Source organism: Crinia signifera, chromosome 4, assembly GCF_055691185.1.
Source record: "Crinia signifera chromosome 4, ASM5569118v1, whole genome shotgun sequence".
In the NCBI taxonomy this organism is placed as follows: Eukaryota; Metazoa; Chordata; class Amphibia; order Anura; family Myobatrachidae; genus Crinia; species Crinia signifera.
In genome coordinates, this window is record NC_139220.1 from 52,358,470 (window position 1) to 52,380,566 (window position 22,097).

The 22,097-nt window shown below is 42.9% G+C and overlaps 1 protein-coding gene across 1 annotated transcript in view; it reads right to left on the minus strand.

Moving 5' to 3' along the window:
• Positions 1 to 6,868, minus strand: part of HBEGF (heparin binding EGF like growth factor) — a 67,006-nt gene extending 60,138 nt beyond the window's left edge. The window contains exons 1-2 of the mRNA XM_083179615.1: positions 6,576 to 6,868; positions 6,144 to 6,305 (exon numbers count right to left, since the gene is read on the minus strand). Coding sequence (XP_083035741.1) covers positions 6,144 to 6,305; positions 6,576 to 6,615 — 202 coding nt within the window. The 5' untranslated portion in view covers positions 6,616 to 6,868. The remainder of the gene's footprint in view (positions 1 to 6,143; positions 6,306 to 6,575) is intronic.
• Positions 6,869 to 22,097: the final 15,229 nt, after the last annotated feature.

The window sequence follows — 22,097 nt, forward strand, 5'->3', positions numbered from 1 at the left end:
ATTCCAATTCCCCATGTTGCCCTTCGGCAATCTATTGGAGAATAGGCAAGAAAAGACAGCATGTTGAAAATGTAAAACTGGCCAATTACAATAATTTTTTTGACCAAAAATCTGCGAATTGGGGATTTCAAATATGTTGGATTTCCCTGATCCTCTGACCCAGGCATCCGGAGAAGAGTGAATTCATCAGATATTCCCTTAAGAGTCTTTATAAATAAATAAAAAGTTCCACATGATTAGACAATCCGTATAAGTTTATTACGCTGCCAATCCCATGTCCCCTGTGCATATGATTAGATACCGACTGATTTACATAACTATTTTGCACTGAATTTTTACTGATAATGAAATAATCATGAATCGATAAATATAGTAGGTGATCTCTGCTTTCTAGATGTAAGTAATCATGCTGTTAGAGTAACTCCCCCGGAGCACTAGGTACCTCCGGATAGTAGGCGACCATGCTCTGTCAAGCAGATATTAAGGGGACGATGCAGAGGCACAATCGGCCACCATCAGGGTTGCCTACTTTTAAAGTCTCCTCTCCGGGAGAAGAGAGGATACGGTCAGCAGCACTTGGGGGGCAGGGCCTAATGTAGATGTCATCAAGCCCCACCCCCCCTCCCCAGTACTGCAAAACCCGCAATTTGCAGGTCTTCAAGGATGGGGTGGGGCTAAATGATGTGATTTGCATATTTAGCCTCTCCCCCCCAAAATTAACTCTGCTGCGGGGGGGGGGAGATGCGACAATATCCAGGAGGGTTGCCCACCATTCCGGGGGGCCGTAAGGGGGACCTGATTTTCGGGAGCCTCCCGGCCATTCCGGGAGGGTAGGCAACCCTTCTGCTGCTTCTGCAATGTGTAGTGCCATGCCAGCAGCCAGTGAAGAATGACTGTCTTGCAGTAAAGTACAAGCAGGTGGTGGTGGTGGTGGGGGGTTGTAAGGACATCCCTTGCAGCCTGATTGGAGCATATAATATATAGGTTCTACTTGTAAATGTTTCTATTGCAATGGTTTAGTTATACAATTTTCCCATATGGGTTTTCATTCTGCTACGCATATCTGTGTACAGAGCAGGGTTTGCCTTCCAGGCACACTTGACGTACAGGTTTTAGTGATATCCATCCTTAAAAAACACAGAAGACTGAATCAAAATAACTGAAGTATTAATTAAGTCACCTGTGCACAAGTATGGCTAGAAAACCTGGAATGTTAAGGTACTCACACACACAGTAAGATTTTTTTAAACTATATGGCAATTTTCAAACCCATGTGTGGGCATGATAACTATCCAATGTGCCCAACCGCCGGTCATTCGTCTAGCTTGCTGATTCCTTTAGCAGGAGGGAAAATTACAACCTGTTGTGCAAGATTTAGCGCACAGTGGCCCTTATTCTGGTTCACTCGCAAAAGAAAATGCCTTCCTAAATGGACAAAACCCATGTGCACTGCAGGGGGGGGGGGGGGGGAGGAGATGAAACATGTGCAGAGAGAGTTAGATTTGGGCGAGTTATTTGGTTTCTGTGCAGGGTAAATACTGGCTGCTTTATTTTTTACACCGCAATATAGATCGCACTTTGAAGTAAAACCCCACCCAAATTTATTTATTTTATTTATTTACAGTTTCTTATATAGCGTAGCAGATTCAGTAGCGCTTTACAATCTAATTATCTCTGCACATGTTACATCTGCCCCACCTGCAGTGCACATGGTTTTGTCCATTTGAGAAGGAATTTGCATTTGCGAGTGAACCAGAATAAGGGCCACTCTCCTGTGTGCAGTGATGATAAATGATGTGCTAATGACATGTCAATAGAATTTGCAGTTGTTATAAGACCCATTCACCCTCTACACCAGGGGTTGCCAACTCCAGTCCTCGAGAGCTACCAACAGTTAACGTTGTCCAGGTCTCCTCACAGAATAGGGTTACCACCTTTCCCCTTTAATTCCGGACACATATTAATTACACAGGTTCTGTGGCTGGCTGACTTCAAGACTCCATATCACCTGGTTTTAAACTTCCACAGAACCTGTGTAATTAATATGTGTCCGGAATTAAAGGGGAAAGGTGGTAACCCTATCACAGAATCATAAGTGAAGTAATTAGCTCCACCTGTGGATCATTTATAATGTGTCAGTCAGTAATGAGTGCACCTGTGTACCTGTGAGGTGATCTAGAAAACGTGAACCGTTGGTAGCTCTCGAGGACTGGGAGTTGGCTACCCCTGCTCTACATCCTTGATGGTCAAATAGCAAAACTGAAGCAGAGCATGCTGGGATGTGTAGTTCAAAAACAGCTGGAGTGTCAAGGTTAGCCATCAAGGCACTACACAAATGTTTACCTTGCGTGGACAGCTTTAGGGTGGATTGAGGACCGTGGTTGGGAATCCCTGGTATAGAGGCTTTATATGAAAAAGTTTGCAGCAATGATTGGAAAATATTTTGTTATCCTCAATACATTAAATGTTTCATAAAATAGACACACACACCCTGTCAGACTAGTTATTACTGGCTGCTAATACTCCAACTGTCTGATTAAATAGTTGGACTCACACACAGACAAATCTGTAACCTATGACATCACAGGGTGGTGTTACCCAAGCTCTCTGCTGCTTGATAAAATTGTGCAGACAGCACAGTCCCAACAGAAGGCTATGGGGATGTCCTCACCAATGAAAATAGAGGGACAGCAGGAAAAATCTGTGCTCCCTCTGAGGTAGCGTCTTGTTTAACACCTGGAGCAAAAAATGGATCATGACTGCTTCATAATCATAACTAGCCTCCAATATGTCTGACATCCAATAACTGTACTGGTTTTCTGACAACGATTCAGTAACGGTCTCTCATTGTCTGGCCTCTTTCTCAGTAAGCCCTTGAACTATTTATTTCACCATGCGCTCTCCCATGTAAAAATGATTAGTATTTTATCCTCATCTTATTCTATTATTTCGGTCTTCCCTGAACACACGTCAGGGTTTATTTAATATAACCAGGATAGTTTTGCAGTATCATTTTTGCTATTTCAAAACCTGCGGCCAAAGCAAGTGGCAAAAATAAACTACAATGTTTTCTCTCAGCAGCAGTCTCCATATTGTAATTTTTTGTCACCTCTAAAAGCCCCTGAGGTCCTAGTTACAGGGTATCGGCGTTCCTGGCAGCAGTAGCGGATTGGGATGGAAGAGCAGTATTGGAAATTTCTGTAAGCAGCTCTAATGGGGGCGGGATCCCTCATCATAGCGTCTGACTTGCGGTTGCGGACTCCTTGTGTCTTTTTCTGCAGTTCAGTGCGAGACTTCACGCTAATGTAGATACAATGCCGTTCCCTGGTGTACAGCCCAACATGCAACACCTCCCGACACTGCAATTATGCTTTGTGCATCTTTAGATGCCACCATCAGTTGATACTTTCACCAGCAAGATGCTAAGTGCCTGAGTATGGCCTCCAGAGTGAGAGATTCATTGGGGCAGATGTATTAAGCCTGGCGAAGAGATAAACTGGAGATAAAGTGGAAGGAGATAATGCACCAGCCAATCAGCTGTGTTTAAAATATGACAGTTGGAAGTTGATTGGCTGGTGCTTTATCTCCTTCCACTTTATCTCCAGTTTATCTCTTCGCCAGGCTTAATACATCTGCCCCATTGTCTCTATACGCAAATACTTTCAGCAACAAGCCTATGTCACTACAATAAGACGACCATACTATGCTACATCTGTGTCTGATTAGCCAATCACCTTGGAAATAACTCATTTATAACATACTTGTTGGTGTGCGCCTCAGAATTTGTGCAGTATATGCAGAAAAAAAAACACTACACAAGGAAAAAAATAAACACATTGGCCCCCACAGGGGGAAAAAACCTCCACAAGAAAAATAAAAACACATTGCCGCCACTTACCGCACAGCTGCTAATTGCATATGAGATTAGTGTCGCAAAAGTATAGCTCTCCCGATAACAGCTGTCCCCGGCTTTCACAGAATATCTGGGATTCAGCACCAGGAGTCTGACTGTCCACTGAATGTTTGTCGACCTCATAGTGCTGACTCTAGAATTCATACCCCCTAGGCCACCCATGCCTGTGGTCCGAGTCACTCAGTTTTAGAACCACTGCCTTAGGGTATAGTACATATCAGGATACCAAAAAGCTTAGAGAAACTGTAGTTTGTATGAGAAATGAGATTGATAAATATGCAGTGTTGTCATGCAGTACAGCGGGAGGTATATTTAGTAACCACAACACTACTGAAGGCAGAGTTATCCTTTATAGCCCTGAAAGAAACAAGTCAATGAAAACACGGAGCCTTGTCGTACGAGTGTACAGGCGAGAATCTTATGCTTTCTAGACAGAATTGAGTTGCATGTTCACCCTGTCAGACGACCAGCGGGAGCGCGCATCGTACGTGGGATAGTGCGTACACACGGTAAGATATAGTGCACTATCTAGCATGCTATTCGAAACTACCGTAGCTAGATAGTGTGCTAGATTTTGCACTATATCTTACCGTGGGTACGCACCTAACACTGTAGTGCCATTTATAGATAGAACCACAAAACAGTACTGTAAATGACAAAAGCCTGGATAGAGTAACAGGGCAAACATAAAATGATAATAATAATAATACTGCAGTAGCTCTTCAATAGTATAATAATAATAATAATAAATACTAATGTTCTTAAACATAAAATTGCAGATTACTGTATACTTTGAGAAGTTGGTGATAGATAGAGGGATACGGTCGGTTGGTCGACAGTCATTAGGTCGACATACTGCAAGGTCGATATGGGACAAGGTCGACAGGTGATAAGGTTGACACAAACATTAGGTTGACATGGTCTAAGTTGACAGTCAAAAGGTTGACATGGGGGTTTTTCACAGTTTTTTGAGCCAACATGTGCCGACAGGTGGTATTTCATGCCCTACCATCCACTAGGGCAGGGGTGGGGAACCTCAGGCCCGGGGGCCGTATGCGGCCAACGTAGCCAGTCTGAGTGGCCCTCCCACCCACCCGGCGGCTTTACTGGGAGTCAAATACAGGGGAATTCTCGCGAGAGGCCGGTAGTTCTCGCAAGATTCCTCTTAATCAACAGCAGCCGGAGACTGTCATGCTGTGTACAGACGGGGGCGATAGGGGCGGAAATCGCTGGGAATATGGTCGCTGGCGACCATATTGCCAGTGATGGGAGTGCGCGCTCCCGTTTTCTGCCCGATTCTAATCGCTGCTCGCAGGAGCTGATTACCTCTGCGCCACCGCCGGCTGAGGTTCCTTTTCATCAGCGACCATCTCTGGTCGCTGATGAAAAGGGGACACTGAGCAATATATTGCTCAGTAATATATTGCTAGCAATATATGGATGAGCAATATATCTCCCCCGTGTGTACGGGGCTTAAGTCCTATTCAGCGGCAGTGTGGAGCGGCTGCAGCAGGACAATTTTGTAAGATAAATTTTTACTTCTGGCCCCCGAAGGATTTTTTCACCATACAAACGGCCCTTGGCACAAAAAAGGTTCCCCACCCCTGCACTAGGGCATGGTGGGAAAATAAAATAGTGTGCCCAGCGCAGCGAGCCGTGGGAGGGGACGCGGTGTGCTTAATCCTGGGTCCATGTCGACTGTGTCAACATTCGGGTAAAAAAAAAAAAAAAAGGTAAAAAACTTGTCCCATGTCGACCTAGACCCATGTTGACCTTGCAGTATGTAGACTGAGAGATGTCGACCTAATGACTGACGAGCATCTTTAGGTCGACCATATAATACCATTCCTAAATAGTAACTTTCTTTAGATGTGCAAATTGCAGAAAATAAAAAGTACAGAAGCAATTTTTTTTTATACCAGATTGACTATTTTTCTGTAATGCATTATGCATACAAAACAAAAATATCTTTACTGCAGTATGCTACCAACCAATAAAAAAACACTTATTTCCCAATATTAAATATGAACAACAACAAAGTTACTCCCAGCGAAACAACACAGAAGTTCAAAGACCAAATCCAACAGCTGCTACTCAGAAGAGCTCCATGGTTAAAGAGCAGACATGAGGAAGCCCTTAAAGTACTGGATGGGAAGCAGCCACCTCCATCAGTGACTGACACATTATAGAACGTTTTGTTTACATGCACTTGTAAACATGCAGGACCTACCTCTGGAGGAGGCAGCGATGTGGTTCCCATTGGGAAGGTGGGGTTTGTCATTATACTCCAATCTCTCAGCCACTGCTGAGAAATCATTCGTGGCTTTATTATAAACTTCATTTTGATTATTTCCAATGACAGCTCCATATAAAAAATCAAAGGAGATCAGCCCTGCAAAATAAAGAAATCAATATATTAAAGAAAGTCTAAATGAAATCTCATACAGTCCTCTTACATGGTACAAGTATTTTTTTTTTCTAGCTTAATAAAAGTTGGATACCAGCAGTGATAGAAATAAACTGGGGCTGCATTTCTCAGAGCAGTACGACAGATGCCATTTATAGCAGCCCTCAACCCAAAATAGAAGACACAGTAAAAAAGAGACAAGCTACACAAAGTGCTACAAAGTGGGCTGAGAAGACTGCAGGGTTCAACCCTTACCTTCTATCAGTATAACCAGGAGGATTTTCATAACCTTCATCTTTAGTGGCAGGCAGCAGGATAAGGAGTCTGTGGAAGTGCAGGGAGGGTATGATCCATGCACTCAGCTAGGAGGATGGGTCGTGGAGTAGCTGTGTGACTGCACTGACTGATGCACACACAGGGGCCAGGATTTCCTTAAATATGACCGGCCACTCCCTTCTTTGACTAAGAGCTTACTCAGAGGACGTGGGTAGTAGCCCAGGCTGGAGGTAGCATTACCATACATCACAATCATCTGCTCGTACATGCACACTGGCACAAGGGACACGTACTGTATGTCAGGGGCTGCCTGCCTGCTACTTCATTCATCTGGGAAGAAGAGGTTTGTGTGCTTCCTATGGGTGCAATGTGGGTACAGAAGATATAGATTAGCAGCATTGTCTCCATAGCATGTGACACTGGCAGGACAGGGGGCATTAGGGCAGTGATATCCCCCCAAACAAAAGTCATCATTTTTATTTTTAAATGTTGCACATTTGTTAATTAAGATTAAAATCGAGCTGTAGAAAATACTCAGTATGTGTCATGCAGATGATGCAGGTATATAAACGTGTAGGGACCTATTTACTAACCTCTCCTTCCTCATTAATTGTGCAAAAAATACAGTGCATTGTTGTATGAATCCATCCAGGCTATCTTATGTTATAAGGAACATGCAGATTTCACAGAATGATCCCAGAAGAAGCCTATTACCAGTCCACATGTGTCTCACTGGCGACTGCGCTCGGATGTACCAAAATCCCAAAATTTAGTCTGTCAGAGCTTGTCCCCACTGGTTATGGTATAGATGATAGACAATGTCTAGGTCGACATCTAAGAATGGTAAACATACCCTAGGTCGACATGAATAACGTTGACATGAGTTTTTCACTTTTTTTTTGTCGTCTATGTTAAACTATGTTGACATGGACACTGTATAAGTCTACAGCATCCCCATGCATGGATTGCTGAGCTCGCCATGCTTCTGGCACGGTGCCTTGCTGCGCTCAGCACACCATTATATTCTCACACTATGCACACTGGATAGTAAAGTATGAAAAACCACTTTAAAAAAAAGAAGTGAAAAACTCATGTTGACCGTATTCATGTCCACGTCAACCTTAAGCAGGGTTGCCTACCCTCCCGGAATGGCCGGGAGGGTCCCGGAAAGGGTGGCAATCCTCTCGCATATCCCCCCCAGCTCCTGTGATGTGTCCCTCGGCTGGGAGGTCTGCGGATAAAATGCCGCGATCGCGACATTTTAACCCCGCCCCCGCAGTGCAATGCCTGAAATACTGGCATTGCACGGCGGGGCTAAAATGACGTGATGTTGTAGGCATGCCCCCAACAGGGCAGCATCTGTGTGGCCACGCCTCCGAACCGCCTCTTTTTCACTCCCGGATATGGCCCCGCCCCCCTGCCTAACAGAGCTGACTGCCCTCTCCCGGAGAGGGCAGCTCAAAAGTCGGCAAGTATGACCTTAAGCTTGTGTCGACATTCTGTCAATGTAGACCTAGGGTAAATCGACCATTCTTAGGTGCAGCTCTAGTCACTGTCGACCATTAGTGGTTGACCTGGACTTTGTCGACCCAGGGCCCGCACACCACTGGTTAAAGCCAAGCATTATCAGCTGGAAGGGACTAGTTACCGCAGTTTCCAATGATCGTAAAACTGCATAAGCCATTTTCTTGGCCTGGCAATAGCCTTTAGCGACGCGGCTGTCCAGGCACGCCTCCTTTAGTGAAGTAGGAGGCCTGGGCATGCCCCCTTTAGTGATGTCGGCAGCCCGGGACCGCCTACAACGATGACGTCGGTAGGCCTGGTCCGCCCTCATTGCGCTGCCCCCGTGCAGCAGCGCCCTGCCCCCAAAAATTCCTAGAGGGAACACTAAGCAGATGAACATTGCAATCGATGGTTGCGATGTTCATCTAGAACTGTGATTGTATTGAAGTTTTAGCAATGACAAATGCAGGCAGGAGGTAGAATGAGCCTCCTCCTGCATTTTCATTGCTAAGATCACATATGCTAAATTGCTACGGTATGTGCAGCTTATATGCGACCCATAGTGAATCAGGCCCACTGTGCACATACTATGCACTGAAACAATATATAATCCGCAGTCAGGGATTCCCTATTCCACTTTGATTCTGAATTTACCGCAGAGTTGGGAAAGGGCACCAGTCGGAGAGGTGTCACATTACGCCCCCCTGTTTTGAAATCGAGTTATAACATTTACAAAGTGAAGCATCACAGTGTTGTCAGAACAGCAACGGTGACCACACTATCCAAGTACACACCCTAGAGTGTGGGTTCTCAATGTATATGTGCCTAATTAAGGTGTAAAAGGTTTACTGATCTTGGTGTATTACCCCTGAAGAAGTCCATAAGGGACGAAACGCGTAGGGTTTCCTTTAAGATCAGTTTGCACCCATGGTCGAAATCTTGTACTGATATGCAATGATCCATCTGAAAAAATCTTTGTAAACGACTCAGAACAAATGTATTTTAAATTGTTTTATTGTTTGGAATAAATACATTCTGTATTGCCTTTACTTATTTGTGGACTGGTGAAACTACACTCTGAGAGCGCATCTCTTGATCTCCTGTTCTATATATATATATATATATATATATATATATATATATATATATATATATATATATATATATATACAGTTTTGTGCGGCACTCAGCTCCACTCCAAATCCAATACAAGGTATAAATAGCCGGCGGTGCCTTCCAAAGCAGAGAGGTAATCCCAACGCTGAATATAGGTACGGACGGCGGCACTCAACCAGGAAGAATCAGACCCACAAAGGTTTGTTAACCAACGTTTCAAAGCACTTTACTTGCTTTTTCGTCAGGGTGCTTCACATACAAACATAGAAAATGTCTTACCTATATACCTTACAGTCCGTCCCGGTCCTCTCCCGCCGCCGGCCAGCGTGCGTCCGTGATGACGTCATCCGCCCACTTTGGGGGAGGGCTGGGAGGGCACCTATCACCAAAAACATATAACCAGCGAATGTAAAGGATACAAAGTATTTACAGGGTTCAAAAGAATGAATCTACAGCAAACAATATATCGGCATAGTAATCGACACATAGATAAACTGACACAGTGTACTTTTAAGTAAATTGCATGTATCAATACAGGGACTCTACATATGACCGACATTCACAATTCCTGAATCTATTTCAGGAAACAGGACAACCCAAGGTATTCATTTAACCCTCTGGGTGCCTGTGTGTCCAATCTGAAGATCCATCTGCACTCAGCTTGTAAAAGCTTTAACCCCCTGTTGCCCCCGCGGATGTTGGGCAAAATATGTTCAATGATCCTGTAGCGAAGGGTTGCTAGGGGATGCCTAGCTTCGGCAAAATGCCGGGCTACAGGGTGTTCGCTGCGTCCTGTTGCTATGGCTGCTTTGATGGTGGAGCGATGCCCAGCAGCTCGCTCCTTGAATGCACATTCGGTCTTGCCGACATAATGTCCACCACACGGGCAGCTGATAAGGTATACCACGTATTTAGTGTTGCAGGAGACTCTTTGTCTGATGGAATAACATTTACCTGAGAATGGATGGTAAAATTTGTCTCCTGCCACCATGTAATTACACGTGATACACCCTGTGCACTTGAAGCAACCAGGACGGGCGCTCAAAAACGAGGGGGCTTTGGTGGGGTTCACAAGCAAAGGGGCTACATCATTTTTAACTAGGTAAGATTTCAGGTTTTTACCTCTAGTGTAGGCATTCATCAGCCGGTGGTTGCTAAGAGATTTTAGAGAGTGGTCCCCGCTAATGATGGGCCAGTATTTTTTAGCAGATTTGTTAATCTGACTGCTGCCCTGATGATATTTATTGACCCATACAAATTTCTCTTGTTGGGCAGATCTATCTTTGGGCACAAAGAGCTTGTCCCGGGGGATTTTTAGCACCTTATTCTTAGCTTCCAACAGAGACTGCATGGTATAACCACGTTGGGAAAACTTCAAAATCATATCTGTGAGGGCACATTGGAGCTCTGCTGGGTCACTCGTAATTCTACAGACCCGTAACATCTGTGAAAACGGGAGTCCTGCTTTTAGGGGGGTGGGGTGACTACTGCTGGCCAGTAGTAGATTATTCCGGTCTGTGGTTTTCACAAATAAAGACGTTTTAATTACACCATTGTTTAAAGCGATGTTGACATCTAAATAATGGATGTTACTGTTGCTAATCTCGAAGGTGAACTTTACCGGGGACGGTGTGGCATTATGGTCATTAATGAGGGTCTCCAGCTCTATTTGGGAGCCCGTCCATATGACCAATGAATCGTCTATGTACCGTGTATAAAGACGAAGTTCACTGCTGATGCACGATCTGGAAAAGAATAGCTCTTGTTCTACCAAAAACATGAAACAGTTGGCGTAAGATGGGGCCACTGAGGACCCCATCGCACACCCCTGTAACTGCAGGAAAAACTCATTATTAAACAAAAAATAGTTATACTTCAAAGTCATGGTTAATAACGTCATGAAAAGCTTGGTTGAGGGACCATTGTAAAAAACGTTGTTAGTAATAAGAGACTCCACAGCTGCCAACCCCCCTTCGTGGGGTATGCAGGTGTAAAGGCTCTTTACATCGATTGTACATAAGAGACTGGTAGGAGGGAGATTTTCTAATGCTTTTAATTTGAGGAGCAACGAGTTGGTGTCCTTGAGGTAGGTGTCCCTAGCCTGTACCACAGGTTGTAATATAGAGTCCAGGAATATAGACACCGGTTCAAAGAGGGACCCCCGTGCCGAGATGATCGGCCGACCGGGGGGTTTTCTGGCATCCTTATGGATCTTTGGGATCGTATATAGGAGAGGAACCACTGGGTACGGTGTTGTAAGTGCTTCCTGTGTAGATTTTGGAATGTCCCCTGTTGACACTGCTGTCGACAGTATCAAATCCAACTCCTTTTTGTATTTGGACGTGGGATCCCTAGGGAGCCTTTCATATATCTCCTTATCGTCCAACTGCTGGTAGACCTCCTTCACATAGTCCGTAGTGTTTTGTACAACTACCCCCCCTCCTTTATCAGCAGGTCGAATTATAATTTCCCTGCAGGAGCTCAATGCTTTCAAAGCCTGCCATTCTGTTTTGGAAAAGTTACTATGAGGTTCCATAGGTGCTTGAAGTGCCTTTTTGGTGTCTTGTTCAATGAGGCGGCAATAGGTTTTTATGGCAGCATTTGTTGACACTGGGTCAAATGTCGATTTTTTAGAAAGTTTAGCTGGTAAGGAAGGGACTTCAGCTGTTACTTTAATGCTGGTTTGTGTGTCAAAATGTTCTCTTAAGCGTAGCTGCCTACCTAGCTTGAATTGTTCAATTTTAACATCAAGCAAATCAGGAGAAGCTGCTGGAACAAAGTTCAAACCTTTGGAGAGGACCCCCAGTTCAGGTGCAGACAACGGTCGGGAAGATAAGTTGAACACATTGCATGTCAGTGCTGCTGGCGGACGCTTTGCGTTCTTGCCTCTGGTTTTGCCGGCCGCGACGGGTGCACGGCCTCTTGGAAGTGCGAGTTGTGCCCGGGTTTTCACCCCTAAAGGGATGTGTCTGGATGACGGACCAGGAGCGTCCACATCACTAGCGGATGACTCTTCATCCCTGGAATTTCCAGAATCCAACCCAGCTCGGTTGAATCTGTTTGGTGGACGTCTCCGGCCCCCTTTCGGCTGTTGTTCACCCCCGGTCAAGCAGGGATAGACCAAGTGTCGGTCATAGTCAGATGTTACTCGCTCTTTTTTATTCCTTTTGTAATTGGTGAGGTCTTTTTTGTATTTCTCCAAATAGGTACTTAGCTTCTCACTCCATTGAACAGAAGTGTCGGCAGACAGTGTCGGCATGTTGATAGTCTCAAAGTCTTTAATTTTGTTCTGTATGACCTTAAGCTCCCTAGACACTTCTTCAATTACGGCAAGCATAAGATCAAAAGAACATTTATTAAGGATAGAGGTCCACGTTTTACAAAACGGGATATTGAAGCGCCCAATGGTTGGGACATTTCGAATCCGAAAGCCGCGAGGGATCTTCCTCTCGCGGATATAGTCTGAGAGTGTGACTCCATGGAAATAAAAATCAGTCTCTTTTCTTTTCAGGTTGAGTAGCTCGTGATAAAGATGGAGGTTGTCAGGGACTCCAATGGTAGCGGTAGTATCTCCTTTAAATAAAATGTTGTCATAATCGGAGTCCGAGTAACTGAATACAGCTCCAGGGTTTAGTTCAACCCGGGTTTGTGCCGATGCTGCTAGTGTTTCCAGGAAGGAGGCAGAATTCTCCATGTTGTTTTCACTGGAACTGCTGTTGGTCACTTGAACCCAAAGAAGAACAGGTGCGTCCTTGTGCTGTGATCTGTGCAAGCCTCCACCAGTGAAGAAGTGGTTTGCACTCAAAAAAATATAGGTAGCTGTGGCTGTAGGTACCTACTGCTGGAGGAGGGTGCCTTCGATGACACGGAACTCAATGATCCGCGAAATATAGAGACAGTTTTGTGCGGCACTTAGCTCCACTCCAAATCCAATACAAGGTATAAATAGCCGGCGGTGCCTTCCAAAGCAGAGAGGTAATCCCAACGCTGAATATAGGTACGGACGGCGGCACTCAACCAGGAAGAATCAGACCCACAAAGGTTTGTTAACCAACGTTTCAAAGCACTTTACTTGCTTTTTCGTCAGGGTGCTTCACATACAAACATAGAAAATGTCTTACCTATATACCTTACAGTCCGTCCCGGTCCTCTCCCGCCGCCGGCCAGCGTGCGTCCGTGATGACGTCATCCGCCCACTTTGGGGGAGGGCTGGGAGGGCACCTTTCACCAAAAACATATAACCAGCGAATGTAAAGGATACAAAGTATTTACAGGGTTCAAAAGAATGTATCTACAGCAAACAATATATCGGCATAGTAATCGACACATAGATAAACTGACACAGTGTACTTTTAAGTAAATTGCATGTATCAATACAGGGACTCTACATATGACCGACATTCACAATTCCTGAATCTATTTCAGGAAACAGGACAACCCAAGGTATTCATTTAACCCTCTGGGTGCCTGTGTGTCCAATCTGAAGATCCATCTGCACTCAGCTTGTAAAAGCTTTAACCCCCTGTTGCCCCCGCGGATGTTGGGCAAAATATGTTCAATGATCCTGTAGCGAAGGGTTGCTAGGGGATGCCTAGCTTCGGCAAAATGCCGGGCTACAGGGTGTTCGCTGCGTCCTGTTGCTATGGCTGCTTTGATGGTGGAGCGATGCCCAGCAGCAGTGAACTTCGTCTTTATACACGGTACATAGACGATTTATTGGTCATATGGACGGGCTCCCAAATAGAGCTGGAGACCCTCATTAATGACCATAATGCCACACCGTCCCCGGTAAAGTTCACCTTCGAGATTAGCAACAGTAACATCCATTATTTAGATGTCAACATCGCTTTAAACAATGGTGTAATTAAAACGTCTTTATTTGTGAAAACCACAGACCGGAATAATCTACTACTGGCCAGCAGTAGTCACCCCACCCCCCTAAAAGCAGGACTCCCGTTTTCACAGATGTTACGGGTCTGTAGAATTACGTGTGACCCAGCAGAGCTCCAATGTGCCCTCACAGATATGATTTTGAAGTTTTCCCAACGTGGTTATACCATGCAGTCTCTGTTGGAAGCTAAGAATAAGGTGCTAAAAATCCCCCGGGACAAGCTCTTTGTGCCCAAAGATAGATCTGCCCAACAAGAGAAATTTGTATGGGTCAATAAGTATCATCAGGGCAGCAGTCAGATTAACAAATCTGCTAAAAAATACTGGCCCATCATTAGCGGGGACCACTCTCTAAAATCTCTTAGCAACCACCGGCTGATGAATGCCTACACTAGAGGTAAAAACCTGAAATCTTACCTAGTTAAAAATGATGTAGCCCCTTTGCTTGTGAACCCCACCAAAGCCCCCTCGTTTTGAGCGCCCGTCCTGGTTGCTTCAAGTGCACAGGGTGTATCACGTGTAATTACATGGTGGCAGGAGACAAATTTTATCATCCATTCTCAGGTAAATGTTATTCCATCAGACAAAGAGTCTCCTGCAACACTAAATACGTGGTATACCTTATCAGCTGCCCGTGTGGTCGACATTATGTCGGCAAGACCGAATGTGCATTCAAGGAGCGAGCTGCTGGGCATCGCTCCAACATCAAAGCAGCCATAGCAACAGGACGCAGCGAACACCCTGTAGCCCGGCATTTTGCCGAAGCTAGGCATCCCCTAGCAACCCTTCGCTACAGCATCATTGAGCATATTTTGCCCAACATCCGCGGGGGCAACAGGGGGTTAAAGCTTTTACAAGCTGAGTGCAGATGGATCTTCAGATTGGACACACAGGCACCCAGAGGGTTAAATGAATACCTTGGGTTGTCCTGTTTCCTGAAATAGATTCAGGAATTGTGAATGTCGGTCATATGTAGAGTCCCTGTATTGATACATGCAATTTACTTAAAAGTACACTGTGTCAGTTTATCTATGTGTCGATTACTATGCCGATATATTGTTTGCTGTAGATACATTCTTTTGAACCCTGTAAATACTTTGTATCCTTTACATTCACTGGTTATATGTTTTTGGTGATAGGTGCCCTCCCAGCCCTCCCCCAAAGTGGGCGGATGACGTCATCACGGACGCACGCTGGCCGGCGGCGGGAGAGGACCGGGACGGACTGTAAGGTATATAGGTAAGACATTTTCTATGTTTGTATGTGAAGCACCCTGACGAAAAAGCAAGTAATTAAAACGAAAAACCAAGCGTATATTAAAACTCCGAATTCTTGAACATACTAGGAGTATAAAGAATCGGGTATTAGCGCATAGTGTTCCACGGCACTTTGCCTCTTGCTGCTCCTCCGATATTGATAATAATTTTACATTCAAGGCTATCGAACATATTGTTATGGATGAAAGGGGAGGTGATATTTTGACTAAATTAAGCAGGAGAGAAACTTTCTGGATATATACCCTAAATACGTTGGCTCCTTTCGGTCTTAATGAGGGTGTGGATATTGTCCCTTTTCTGCACGTTTAATGTTTCGGTCAGATCATGGCTACTGGGAGTGTGTTGTTGTTGAGTTTTTGCTCCTGCACTTTCCCTATAGTGGTCATGCTCTTGCTGGGTCATTGTGTAGTTCAATGTCCATTCTCCTTATATTCATTTATTTATTTATTTGATTTTTATAATATATTTATTTACATGTTTATATTTTACATATTGTGATACTTTAGTTATTCATTCATGTATTCTAATACGTGTCTTTTCTTCTTGTTCCCGACTTTCTTTCTCATCTCACAGATATCTAGTAAAGTGGTATACCCACATGGTCATTCATTTATACTAATAATTAGCTGTATGGAATTAATAAATTAATGATTTAATTATACTGCTATATGCAGTCAAATTTAGATATGGCTTTTATAGTCTTTTTTATGCATGCATATTTGTATTATTATTCTTTATTAAAATATAATCTAACTGAGGTTAGAGCGTTTTTTATTTTTATTTCATGTATACTTATACTGTAACTTCAACCAGCGATGTTTATTCCGTTGGTTGTAATCTGTTAAAAATCCTCTGAGTCTCTGTATTCTCTATATAGTGTGATTGAGCCTGTCAAATTTGTGAACGAGCATAGGCTGTTTGATATTTACGCTAATCAGCTGGCTATTTAAACCCAGACCATACTTACCTTAGACACGCCTCCTGACGAAGTCCCAGGACGAAACGCGTTGGGGCGTGCCTTTCCTGACGTATCCTATCACCGCTGCTGACTCGTGTCTGTTTGTTTTGTGCCGTGCTGAGAACGCCGCCGCTGCCGCTGCTTCATCGTGGTCGGAGAGTCTGGAGTCCCCAGGTCCCGGTCTTACAGCGTGCCTTGCCTTGAGCTGTGTCACCTATCTGCCCATCATTGGTCGGAAGTTGCTGGAGTCCCCAGATCCCGTGCCATAAACATCCCATATATGTGAGAACTTTTGCTGCTGGTTACATCGTGGTCGGAATTGCCTGGAGTCCCCAGATCCCGTACCTTTCAGCATGCTATATTGTCGGTGACTATTCTCATGCTGGCTTTATCTATTTTTATATATCTATTTTTATATGCTTTGAGCTTATATGTTTATTTCTTTCTAGTAAATATTTTATATCCAGCTCATGTGTGCGCTCCTTCTTCCCTTTGTCTATATATATATATATATATAATTTTGAAAGTAGGGTGAGGTCTCTGTTGGAGTAAGATCTCTTGCTGTTACACTGTCAGTCTTGAAGAAGGTCTGAAATGCGGACCGAAACGTTGACGACTGTTTGAGGTTCAATATTTTAATGAATTGAATAAATAAGAAACTTTATCTGCGAATTGGTGAGTGCCCTCCTTTCAAAATTCTATATGGTGGTCTTGTGCCTTGGAGTGAGCACTACCGGGATGAACCATTGAATTGTGTGCGGATTCCTATGTACATATATATATATATATATATATATATATATATATATACACACACACAGGTTGAGTAACCCGTATCCGAATATCCGTTATCCGAATTATATCGAAAACCACACATTCAAGAAAGTGAAAAAAATAAAAAATAAATGCTAAAAACTCATTGGGGACATCTGTAACAGCACTACTGAGGACATGATATGTAATTGGTACTAAATATGTACAAGAAAATGATGGCTTGGCATTCAAATTCAATATCTGAGATAGTACACAAATTTTGTTTCATGTTTTGAAAAAAATATATATTTGTGTGCATTTCATGTGTTTATACAGCATAAATGCAAGATACTTCAAAATACATCATTGAAATATTAAAATATTCCGAAATACAGAATAATCCGTTATCCAAAATTCTCCTGGTCCCAAGCATTTTGGATACGGGATACTCAACCTGTGTATATATGTATATATATATATATATATATATATATATATATATATATATATATATATATATATATATATATATATATATATATATATATACACAATGTGGTCACAAGCCATAGGGCACCCCAAAACTAGGAAAGGTGAGTGCCGATGGCCGATGTTAAGTGTATATATTATATATATATATATATATATATATATATATATATATATATATAGTTATAAAAGTATATGTTTTTTCATACCCAGTAAAGTGATTGTTAATATGCATGTATATTTTTAAACATTTTAAACATTCATATATGTATATATTATTGTCAATATGTTTATATTGCAGGTTGCTTGGCAACACATCACTGGGCCACTGGTTATTATGCATCACATGACTGGAACCCCGGAAGTGTGCGAAGCACAGAGCGGTACCTGGAACCTTTGGGTAACATCATGATTCCGTGGGGAGGCAGTGCGGCGCTACACCTTTGGTTTGAGGTAGACAGCGGTGACCGTCGCCGGCGGTAATGAGCAAGGCAGGTGAGTAAGGAGTGTCCACGCCAGTGCTGGGGGAGTGGTGGTGGGAATTATTGTGTTATGTGCATTATGATGTATTGTCTGTCCTTGAAAACAGGGGTGTATTGCTCCGAAACGCCGTAGGAAATAAAGGCTATTTTAACCTACATTGGATTACAAGTCTGATTGAGTGCCGCCCATCACACTGGTGTGTGTGTATATATAGTATTATGCAGGGTCCTGCACTCCTCATGCTAGTAACCATATGTTTTGCCCAGGTGCCCATCCAGAGGAAAAGCTTCCACCATATACAATGCAAATAAAGATGTCACTCCAGGTCTTTCTTTGTGTGCAAAAAGGTGCTTTACTGCTGCCTACGGCGTTTCGGGACTAGCTCGTCTTCAGGACATACACAGCTAAATTTTAAACAAAGTGCTTATTTTATACATTACCTGGAATCTTCAACCGGAAGTGATGTTGCGCCTTCACTTGCTCGGTAACCCTGCATAGTAACCAGTGTAAACATTGATTAAACATCACAAATATAATGTGCATTAATATAGTATAGTGCCATTCATTATCTACAAACAAATCATTTGCAGCATCTATACATTTCTTTTGAGTGTTATATAAAAAAATCAATTAATCAATGTCATGTGCTGGGGTGACCACCAGATGGCGTCATGTGCATTAAAATTCATATCTTATTTATACATTTTCATGTTGCTACTATCCAATATATGTGCAAAAAAAATTTTTTCAAGGTTATTTCCTCCGTTATCACCTCTACTAAAGCTCCATTCTTGTTAAGAATAATATACTGTACTTATTTAAATATGTGATTATTTTTAAATATATGATGATTTATATACTATTTATTTGTCTATTCTGTGTTAAATTCAAAAAAGTATCAACCAACAATACGTGAAAAAACGTGAAAAACTATTTCATAAATCTGTATATAAAAAAATCTATATAAAAATTCTATATAAAAAAATCTCTGTGACTTAAGCTGAATCACCTTACCATTAATCTGTCATTCGCAGCACCTGCTCGCTGTTTTATGTATTCTGTGTATTTATATTCAAATTATATTATTCAGCTACTGTGTCTTCCTATTTTATTCTATTCTCTTTATTGCTTAGCGTCAATCCCTTATGGCCGTTCTGTGTTTGGCCATTCTTTCTTTAAATTGCCTGGCTGTCTTGCCCACATAGTGTAGTCCACATGGACAGGACAGCAGGTAAACAACATATTTTGAAGAACAGGTGAGGGCGTGTTTGATTTTATATGCCTTCCCTGAAAATGGATGTCTGAAGGTGTCACATGCAACAAGATAATTGCATGTTGCACATCCTAGACATTTAAAACAGCCAGGTTTTCTAGATAGGAAATGTTTAGGTTTAGTTACTCCACGGCCTGTTATGTCCGTTTTTACCAAGATGTCCTTGAGGTTTGGACCTCTTACATAACTTGGCATTAACCTCTTTCCTTCCAGGCTCTTCAGTTCTGGGTCACTGTTTACAATCGGCCAGATCGATTTCACCTTTTTAACCATGTCCGGGCTCTTATCCGTATAATGTGTTACCCATGTGAAGGTCTGTTTGCTGTCCTCTCTGTTCTTCTTGGTGTTCCGGTGTAGTTCATGTCTTATTTTTTTACATGCTTTATCCCTGGCTTTTATTAGGTCCTGTTTTTTGTATCCTCTTGCTAGGAACTTGTTTACCATTAATTCCAGCTGTTCGTCTCTGGTCTCCCTATTGCTGTTGATCCGGCAAACCCTCAGGAACTGGGAATATGGTAAACTTTGGACCGTGTGTTGTGGGTGAAAACTTTGTCTGTGCAACATCGTATTTCGATCTGTTGGTTTAGAGTATAGTTGTGTCTCTAACCTGCCCCCTTGGGCTATGATTTGCACATCAAGACAATTGATCCTATCGGTGCTCATGGAGTATGTCAGTTTAATCGGGCTATTCGATTAATTTTGTTTTTGAATGATGTTGATTAATTCTTCCTTGGTGCCGGTCCAGAGTATGATAATATCATCTATAAATCTGTGATACATAAGTATCCTGGATCTGATGGCAGTATCTTCAAGGAATAGATGTTTTCTACTGCATACATATATGCATTTGCATATACCGGAGCTGCCGGTGATCCCATGGCACAGCCAGAGTTTTGGTTAAAGAAGTGGCCATCATATAGAAAACAATTATGCGTCTTTATTTGCATTGTGTGTATGTATATATATATATATATATATATATATATATATATATGGTTGTGTGTGTGTGTGTGTGTGTGTGTGTGTGTGTGGATGTGGATGTGGATGTGTTAAGGGGCATCAATATACATCTTGCCTCCGGGCAACTGGGATGAACTTACGCCACTGCCAACAGCTACTAGCAAACAGGGTAGTTAATCCTGTACAGATACCAAAACAAAAACCATGTACGCAGCGCTGATTGAACTGAATTTATTTAAATGTTTTGTTTTATTATATTGTGTGCTATTGGTACGTTAATTGTGTCAATTTATTAAATATTATTGTCAATCCAATCGGTCATGACATTTTTGTAATAACATTTTTAGTGCTGCTTAGGTGGTTTTGTTACTGTCACACAATACATAAAGCATAGTAGTATCCATCACACAATACAGAAAACATCTTAGTGACCACCATACAAACCAGCACATACTGTATCTCAATTACTGCCATATAATATAGGAATCATTCCAGTTATCTCCATACAACACAAAGAGCATCCAATTAACCATTGTGCAATACAGAGAGCATCCTAGTGGCCACAATGCAATATAGAGAGCATTGTACTATTGGTCTATAAAATAGCATGAATAACATAAATGGTAATAAAACAATGAAAGTGTTCTATGGCACCATCTGCTGTCCATAACTGGCACTGAATCATTTACGTATTTATGGATGGTTTCTAGTTTCTAGTTGTGAGAAATTCTATGCAGTGCGCCAGCGAGTAACACAGCGATATCCTACTCGCACATTACAGTGTAATACAGTAGCCAATCTTTGGGTGGTTTCTTGATTATCTATTTGGAGGTTAAATAAGCTATTTGATCACAAAGCGCCTTCACCTGACCTTTGTGGCGACACATTGGATTAATCCCTTCCACCAAAGGAGCCAGTAACTGTGCTCTGCATTGCCGGGTCTGGGGGGTCTGCGAATGCGCTCTTAGTGCTGAACCCTGCCCAACTCTGCTGACCGCACTTCCCAGCCAGCAGTACAGTCTGTAGCCCATTGACTACAATCGGCTACCGCCATCTCAGAATGGCAGTAGTCTGGGGACCCACTGAGATGCTACCCGATTGGGGGATGCGGCGACCGTAGGAACAGGAGGGATCGCAGCAGGGATTGGAGATTCATGCTGCGGTCCCTCCTACATACATTTGGGGGATACTTAATATTTGCAGCTAACCCCTGAAAACACCAGAATTAGCCGCAAATATTATGCGATAAACGGTCCCGTATGGGCGAACGCAATTGGAGAAGAGGTCAGAGAAGGTAAATTAGTTTACAAAAGCATCAATCCCTCAGCCGGACCACTTTGATTGGACATGTAGCTGCTGTCCCTGAGTCTCTGCCAGATCTGTGATAAAGAGCTGTAAAATATATGTCACTTGTCACTTTAAGGGGCCCATTTACTATTGGATGGCATATGCAATGCAATCTGTCCAACATTTACCGCCCAGGATCGCATTGCAATATGCAATCTATTTGGGTGAATGTATTACCCTGCAAACAAAAGGAAACTGTGTTGCGTTCTGCTTCGCTGGGTGCCGGGGAGAGGGGTGGGGGGGTCTGATTAACCACCTTCCAGTAAAATGTCCCACACATGTGTAATGCGTGCACCATATGGGTTTGTAGTTTTTTTTTTGTACAACTACAGTAACAAACATACACTGCACTCCATGTACATCTGTATTGTGTGAACCTCAAAATTATGCCATGAGACTCATAAATGAGTTTGAACCAAGAGCTATGATATGGTTTTACCCTCCTCTTCCTG